This window comes from Halichoerus grypus, chromosome 12 (assembly GCF_964656455.1).
Source record: "Halichoerus grypus chromosome 12, mHalGry1.hap1.1, whole genome shotgun sequence".
Lineage (NCBI taxonomy): Eukaryota > Metazoa > Chordata > Mammalia > Carnivora > Phocidae > Halichoerus > Halichoerus grypus.
Genome location: NC_135723.1, coordinates 10,831,029 through 10,839,280, shown reverse-complemented (window position 1 = coordinate 10,839,280; position 8,252 = coordinate 10,831,029). Strand labels below are relative to the sequence as shown.

The following is an 8,252-nucleotide window of genomic DNA, read 5'->3' as shown; positions in this document are numbered from 1 at the left end:
ATCTTTTAATATGCTTATTAGATATTTAAATAATCACTGTTTTGAGTTGCCTATCCAGGCTTTTCTCCACTTTTAATAAACAGCTATTTATTTTTTTTGATGACAGAAGTTCTTTATATAATCTGAATATGAGTTCTTCTCTTAGTCTATGACTCACCTATTCACACTTTATTTTAAATTAAAAAATTAATTTTTTTAAAAAATTAAAAATTGAAAATTAAAATTTTAATTATTAAAAATTAAAAAAAATTAAATTAAAAAATTAAATTAAAAATTAAAAATTAATTCTAATATAATTAACATACAGTGTTATATTAGTTTCAGGTGTACAGTATGGTGATCCAACAATGCTATATGTTACTCAGCTCATCACGATAAGTGTACTCTTAATCCCTTTCACCTATTTCACCCATCCTCCACACACCTCCCCTCTGGTAACCATGTTTGTTCTCTATATTTAAAAGTCTGGTTTTTGGTTTGTCTCTTTTTTTCTTTGCTCATTTGTTTTGTTTCTTAAATTCCACATATAAATGAGATCATATGGTATTTATCTTTCTTCACTTCAACTCCACTTGACTTATTCCACTTAGCATTATACCCTCTAGCTCCAACCATATCGTTGCAAAAGGCAAGATTCATTCTTTTTTATGACTGAGTAATATTCCATTGTATACATATATATATATATATATATATATATATATATATATACCACTTCTTCTTTATCCATTCATCAGTTGATGGACATGGGTTGCTTCCATAATTTGGCTATCCATTATTATGTTGCAATAAATATAGAGGGGCAAAAATCTTTCGAATTAGTGTTTTCATATTCTTTGAGTAAATACCCAGTAGTGGAATTACTAGATCCTATCGTAATTCTAGTTTTATTTTTTGAGGCACCTCCATACTGTTTTCCACGGTGGCTGCACCAAGTTTCATTCCTATGAACAGTACATGAAGACTCCTTTTTCTCCACAGCCTCACCAACACTTTTTTCTTGTATTTTTTATTTTAGTCATTCTGACAGGTGTGAGGTGACATCTTATTGTGGGTTTGATTTATTTCTCTGATTATGGGTGATGCTGAGCATCTTTTCATGTGTCTGCTGGCTATCTGTATGTCTATTCATGTCTTCTGCCCATTTTAATCTGATCCCTTGGGTATTTTTGGCATTGAGTTGTATATGTTCTTTATATATTTTGGATACTAATCCTTTATCAGATATGTCATTAGCAAATATCTTCTCCTATTCAGTAGGTTGTCTTAGTTTTGTTGATTGTTTCCTTTGCTCTACAGAAGCTTTTTGTTTTGGTGTAGTCCCAATAGTTTATTTTTGCTTTTGTTTCCCTTGTCTCAGGAAATGTATCTAGAAAAATGTTGCTACAGTTGATGTCAGAGAAATTACTGTTTGTGCTCCCTCGTAGGATTTTTATGGTTTCAGGTCTCACATTTAGTCCCTTAATGCATTTTGAATTTATTTTTTGTGCATGTATAAGAAAGTGGTCAAGTTTCATTCTTTTGCATGTAGCTGTCCAGTTTTCCTAGCACCATTTTTTTTTTTTTAACTAAAACAGTTGACAATTTTATTTTCACATTTCACAATACAAATGAAATTGCTTTTTTTTTTTTTTTTTGTCCTACTACTTCCTGGCAAAAACTATTCTCTCTTTGATAGGAAGGTGGAGCAAGTCTTCCTTGTCCTGCTGTGAGAAAACACCCAGAGTCACAACACCATGATCTCCTGGTGAAGTAAACAAGTAATATAAAATGAATATAAAGAGGTTCCTGTCTCTTCTTATCTGTCTGGTCGAGTCATTCCTGGCCGAGTGGGCACCATCATGGGACGGGCAGGAGGTCTCATCATTGGGGGCCCAGGCATCATTGGCATGTGGCCTCCCATAGGTGGCCTCATTCCAGGAGCAGGTCCCACTGGCATCATCCCAGGAGGAGGAGGGCCCATCATTGGCATCATGGGAGGGCCCCCCATATGGGGCGCTGGCATCATACCAGGGCGAGGAGGACCCGGGAGACTCGGGGAAGGTGGGATCATTGCCCCTGCAGGAGGAGGAGCAGAGAATGGAGTAGGAGGTATCTTTCCTTGTTGAAATGCAGCAGTTGTTTTGTCGATCAGGCTCTGAGCCTGCTCTTCCATCCATTTCTGATAGTAGTCTTTCACATTCTCTTTGTGTTTCCTACCACTGCAGTGTGTCTTTCTCACAGATGGAGAGTCATGGGTGAGGTACGTGTCGCAGTAGTCACAATAAAACTTAGGCATGCTGCTCTGCAGGCCGTTGGCCACTCCGTCCCGCGCCGCCCGGCTTCCTAGCACCATTTTTTGAAGAGACTGTCATTTTCCCATTGCATATTCTGTTGCCTCCTTTGTCAAATATTTTTTTTTTTTTAAAGATTTTTATTTATTCATTTGCGAGAGAGACGGAGAGAGAACAAGCAGAGGGAGAGGCAGAGGGAGAGGGAGAAGCAGGCTCCCCGCCGAGCAAGGAGCCCGATGCGGGACTCGATCCCAGGACCCTGGGATCACGACCTGAGCCGAAGGCAGACGCCCAACCATCTGAGCCACCCAGGCACCCTCCTTTGTCAAATATTAACTGACTATATATTTGTGGATTTATTTTTGGTCTCTCTATTCTGTTCCATTGATCTATGTGTTTATTTTTGTGCCAATGCCATACTGTTCTGATTAGTACAGCTTATAGTATATCTTGAAATGTGGCATTATAATACCTCCAGTTTTGTTCTTTTTGAAGATTGATTTAGCTATTCTGGATCTTTTGTGGTTCCATACAAATTTTAGGATTGTTTGTTCTAGTTCTGTGAATGCTCTTAATATTTTGATAGGGATTGCATTAAATCTGTAGATTGCTTTGGGTAGTATGCACATTTTAACAATATTTGTTTTCCCAATCCATGAGCATGGAATATCTTTCCACTTATTTGTGTCATTTTCAATTTCTTTCATCAGTGTTTTATAGTTTTCAGAGTACAAGCCTTTTACTTCTTTGGTTAAATTTATTCCTAGGTATTTTATTCTTTTTGGTGCAATTGTAAATTGTTTTCTTAATTTCCCTTTTTGCTACTTCCTTATTAGTGGATAGAAGTGCAGTGGGTTTTTGTATATTGATTTTGTATCCTGTGACCTTATTGAGTGCTTTTATCAGTTCTTTTTTAAAAAAAATTTATTTATTTATTTATTTGTCAGAGAGAGAGAGCACAAGCAGGGAGAGTAGCAGGCAGAGCAAGCAGAGGGAGAAGCAGGGTCCCCGCTGAGCAAGGAGCCCAACGCAGGACTCGATCCCAGAACCCTGGGATTATGACCTGAGCCGAAGGCAGACACTTAATCTACTGAGCCACCCAGGCATCCTGCTTTTTTCAGTTCTAGTAGTTTTTTGGTGGAGTCTTTAGGGTTTTCTATAGATAGTATCATGTCATCTGCAAACAGTGAAAATTTTATTTCTTCCTTACCAATTTGGATGCCTTTTCTTTCTTTTTCTTTTTTTAAAAAAAGATGAAATGGGAGAGGAAGAACATACCTTACCAAATTTGAAAAAATCAAAATTTGTAATAAAAATGGCTGGCTCACCAGATTATAATGACCCATGGATAGGCCTTAAAATACTTAAGGATTTTGCATATAAATAAAGTGCTATTACAAATTAGTGGGGACAGAAAAAAACAATTCAATAAATGTTATTAAGAAGTTACTTAATGCTTTAGAAAAAAAGAAAGTAACTTCACACCTTATACAAAAAAATGAAACCCATTTGATTAGATAAATAAATGTTAAAAAACATACTATCAAAGAGAAAACATGTTTTAATATAAAAAGACAAATAACATTTCTATAATTTAATAGGAAGGTACACTCACAGTCTATAAATTAGTGTTAAATAGGGCTAATATTTGTAACGTGGTTAACAGATTAAAGGTTAATCTCCATATTACAAAAGTAGCTTTTTACATTGATAATGAATAGAAAAAAATCAAATAAAAAAATGGATAAAGATTATGAATAAACACTTCATAGAAGAGTAAAACCCAAACAATACATCTGATAAACATATGAAAATATTCTCCACCCCCCTCAGAGTCAGAAATGACAAACAGATATTATTTCGTACCATCAAACTGGTAAAAATCAGTGAATCATAACACCTACTCATTTCATCTGCTACAGTTGGAAATGTACAGTTTCAGCACATTTTAAAAAGCAATTTATCAACATCTCTTAAAATTGAAAATAGAGGTACTCTTGATTCAGCATCTCTTAAAATCAAAAATAGAGGTACTCTTGATTTGACTGCTGGGAATCTATCCCACAGAAATGTAAACATATTGGAACAATATGGAAAACAATTGGAAACAATAGGAGACAAAGATGCTGATTACAGATCTGTTCATAAGGATAAAAATCTTGGAAGTAGTATGAACTAATGAAGGGAAGGGTTGAATAAGCTTTGGAATACCAGTAAGATAGAATGTGATGCAACCAATAAAAGAATAAGTTAGAGATTTTTTTAGCTTACTGGGAGGAGCTGAATGGGGGCTGGGAACGGGCAGATAATTCTCTCTCCAAACTGGAAGGCACTAGAAAGTTGCAAATGGAAAAAGTAGAGCAAAAGGGGTCAGAAATTTATTCCCTAATAAATTGTTTATGTATTTGTCATGCCTTGAGACTAGGGTGGGAATTTAGTTAGAGCAAGGGAGAAAACAAAGGGGAGAAGATGATTCCAATTTCAAATACACTGATTAATCTTAACTCCAAACAGTGTTTGGGTGGGCAACTCCAGCAGGAACTGATGAGTGGAAGTAGAAGCTCATTGTGTGTTGTAAGCATGTTCCTTCCTGTGGGGCCGAGACTGGACCTGGCTGAGAATCTGCTGCTCAAAAGGGGGTGTTGGTGCGGGGGGAGCACAGGTGTGAAATGCAAGGAAACCAAGGTGTTGGTATTTTGTATTTTACTTACATAGCTTTGAACTGAGCCTGGTCTTCATAACTTCACAGGCCTACAGAGCATTGGGGATCAGATATCTTTACAACATAGAGATGCTTTTGTTTTGGGGTCTCAAGAAAGAAAATTCTTAAATACCCCTCCCCACCCCCACCAGAAAGCCTGAGCCATTGCCACAAAGAGGGTCATTTAATCCATTCAGCTCCTGGCCTCCCTGCTGACTGCCATCAGCCACAACACTTGGGCTCAGATACAAACGTGACTAGTAATTAAAATATCTTTCTCAGGCAAGGGTCTCCATGTCATTGTTGTTGTTGTTACTGCATTTGTGTATTTGTTTAAGCTGTAGTAGCAGTATAAGATAAGGAGAACCTGGGTCTGTGTAATGGATCGCGGTCTCTTATGCTCTGTAATGAGGTTAACCCTAAAGGATTGCTATAAAGATAAAATGAAATCATTCATCTGAAATCTTGTGTAAACACTAAAGAATAAGCAAATAGAAGGTGTTGGTATTAAATATTATTAGTTTTAACCTTAAAGAAATATTAGGTCAGTGAGAGAAAAAAAATCAGAGAATTTAAACACTCAGATTATTACCAGTTTTGGGAGTTTGCCAACTGAACTTATTCATTTAGTATATTTTGGATAAATAATGACCCTGAGTTCGGAGTGAGCAGAAGAGACTTAGAGAACACTATGCATATGTGTATATTATACTTGTGGAAATAAATATTTGCTCATTTAATCCCCAAGGCGGGATTTGTCTTTTTACCCCCACGTTCCAAAGTAAAAGGCTGATCACCTAAGCATAACCGGGGAAGGGAGATGGCCAATAACCAATTTTGTGACCCTTAGCTCAATACCCTTCTGATGTTTATAAAACTTTGAAGTTAATGTTTCTCCCTCTGCCTGCCTCTCTCTCTCTCTCTCTCTCTGACAAATAAATAAAATCTTTAAAAAAAGAAAAAAAGTTTGAGGTTGGAAATTTCAGAGTGGATTTCTGTACAGAGAGTTCTTACGGGTGCTGTGATTTCTGCCCCCTCCATGGAGAGAGGTGCTTCCCCTAACCTCAAGCCTAGTGAGAGAAGCTACAAGAAATTCCCTGGAGAGAATGCAAGGTTGCATCCAGCAGTGTAGGACAGTAAAAGGCAGTGGCTGGGAAATAGTCAAGGCCCATCTACCAAAAGCACAATTTTCCTATAACGAGATGCAGGCCAGGTGTGTGTGAGGGAAAGAGCCAGCCTGGCATCTTTTTAAAGGACTGACTCCATCTCAGGAGAGTGATGGGACTTCAAAAGAGAAGGTCTGAGTGGGTGTGGGCAGGGGAGAGCCCAGAGGTCATGGCCATGTCAGTGACCTGCACCACTGAGGAGTATTCTTGGAGAGCCACTTTCAACATGCAGCATGGCAAGAAGCTAACACCAAGCTGGTGCCATTTAAATACAGGTGAGACATCACATGGGATCTTAAGTAGGAAGTGCAGCAGGGCCCATGAAGGATTAGATTCAGGGGCTAAAGAGTCACAGGTAATCCAGGTGCTCAGGCAGGCCTCTCCCTTCCCCCACTCTCCTGCCCTCTCTTTGTCTCCTGCCTCCTCTCTCTACCTTCTAGGACACTTTTAAATATATTTGAACCTCTGCTTCATCTTTCCTTCTTTCCAGTTTCCACTATGAATGGTGCAAAGACTCAAACACAGCTCTGGCTTATAGGTTTCCTTACCTCTGGAGGGAACCCCAAATGGATAGCACAAATAAGGTCCCAATTCCAAATCCCTGGGAGAGAGACTTTGATCAGCCCAGTTAGAGTCAGATTTCTACCCCTAGTTCCCTCAACGAGGGCCAGTGCTGTAGGGTCATACTGTACAAATATGGCTGCCAAGGGGTCACCCATCTGGTTGTAGAAGCATTCTCAGGCCAAGGCACATGGCCTGAGAAGATATCCCAATAGTTATCTATTAAATATACACTCCAAAACTCTGAATACATAAATGTAAATAAAACGCAGTCCATGTAGAAAATACTGAAAGAGGAAACCAAAATTCAAAGAGAACAACAACAACAAAAAAAGATCACACTTATCAAATAGGCCATTCAACATACATGAACTAGACTCCTAGTTAAAAGGCAAAAGCTCTTAGATGAATTTATAGAGAAATAAGATAAAATCTAACTCCATGCTATTTACAGATGTCATTAATGGCTTGAAACATGTAAAGTATGTAAAACTGTGTGATTTCAAATGATGTTAACAAAATTAGTCACTTTGGAAGTTTCTAAAGTACCACTCATTATTCTGAATAACTGGTAAATAAAGGATCAACCATTAATCCTCTCTTGGGGGCACACATTATATTTCAGAGTACATTTGTAGTAGAATTCCAGCTAGTAAAAGCAGAAGGATTGATAGAATTAGATAATCATTTTGCAGCCCCTCATGAAAAACTGGCCTTAGGTGACCATCAAAACTACATGCTAAAACCCTTAGGCAAAGGTGGGTAGGGAATATTGTAATGGTTGGACCAGGCTGACCACCTGAAACCCATAGACTCATCCCTGTCATCTAATATCACTCACAATGAGATGCCTATGATGTATTCTTAGCCAGAAAAAATGGAACCAGCATCCAATCAAACCTCTTTATCCACTTACCAGCTTAAAGAAAATACAGGGAGTAGAGGAACATGTTAAATGATACCACACAGAAGCAACCAACCAAATCTAGAATGTAGGAGTGGCAACAAGAGAAATGATGTGGTTACTTAACAAGCACATGACATAAAAAAAAAAAGGAGTGGGGGAGAGGGGCAGACTGTTAGAGATGAAAGAAGCCTTAGGGACTTAGGGACTCATCAGTCAAATGCAGTACATGGAACTTATTTGGGTCCAGATTTAAATAAACTAATCATATGATGTTATTTTTCAGACAATCAGGGGAATGTAAACCCAAACTGAGCATTAGATAATTAGAGGAAGAACTGCTCATTTTGTCAAATGAATCATTGTACATGGTTGTCTTTTTAAAAATCTTAAAAGGACACAAAGCATTTATGGTCAAAGTGATATGAAATACGAGATTTGCTTTAACATACTCTAGATATCCTTCCAAAAAAGTGGGCAGGTAAAAGATAGAACAAGATTGTTAAAATATCTGTAATTGTTTAACCTAATTGATTATGGCTTATGTGTATATTCTCTCTACTTTTGAATGTTTTGAAAATCTCTAAAATACTTCCAAAATTTATAAAGCATCGTGTAAGCAAAAGAAAACATTAATTGTAATAAAT

At 37.5% G+C, this 8,252-nt stretch overlaps 1 protein-coding gene across 1 annotated transcript; it reads right to left on the bottom strand.

Annotated features, from left to right (window-relative positions):
- Window positions 1-1,600: 1,600 nt before the first annotated feature.
- On the bottom strand, window positions 1,601-2,315 carry LOC118540099 (U1 small nuclear ribonucleoprotein C). Its single transcript, XM_036099129.2, has one exon. The coding sequence runs from the start codon at window positions 2,276-2,278 to the stop codon at window positions 1,799-1,801; it is 480 nt and encodes a 159-aa protein (XP_035955022.1). The 5' UTR covers window positions 2,279-2,315; the 3' UTR covers window positions 1,601-1,798.
- Window positions 2,316-8,252: the final 5,937 nt, after the last annotated feature.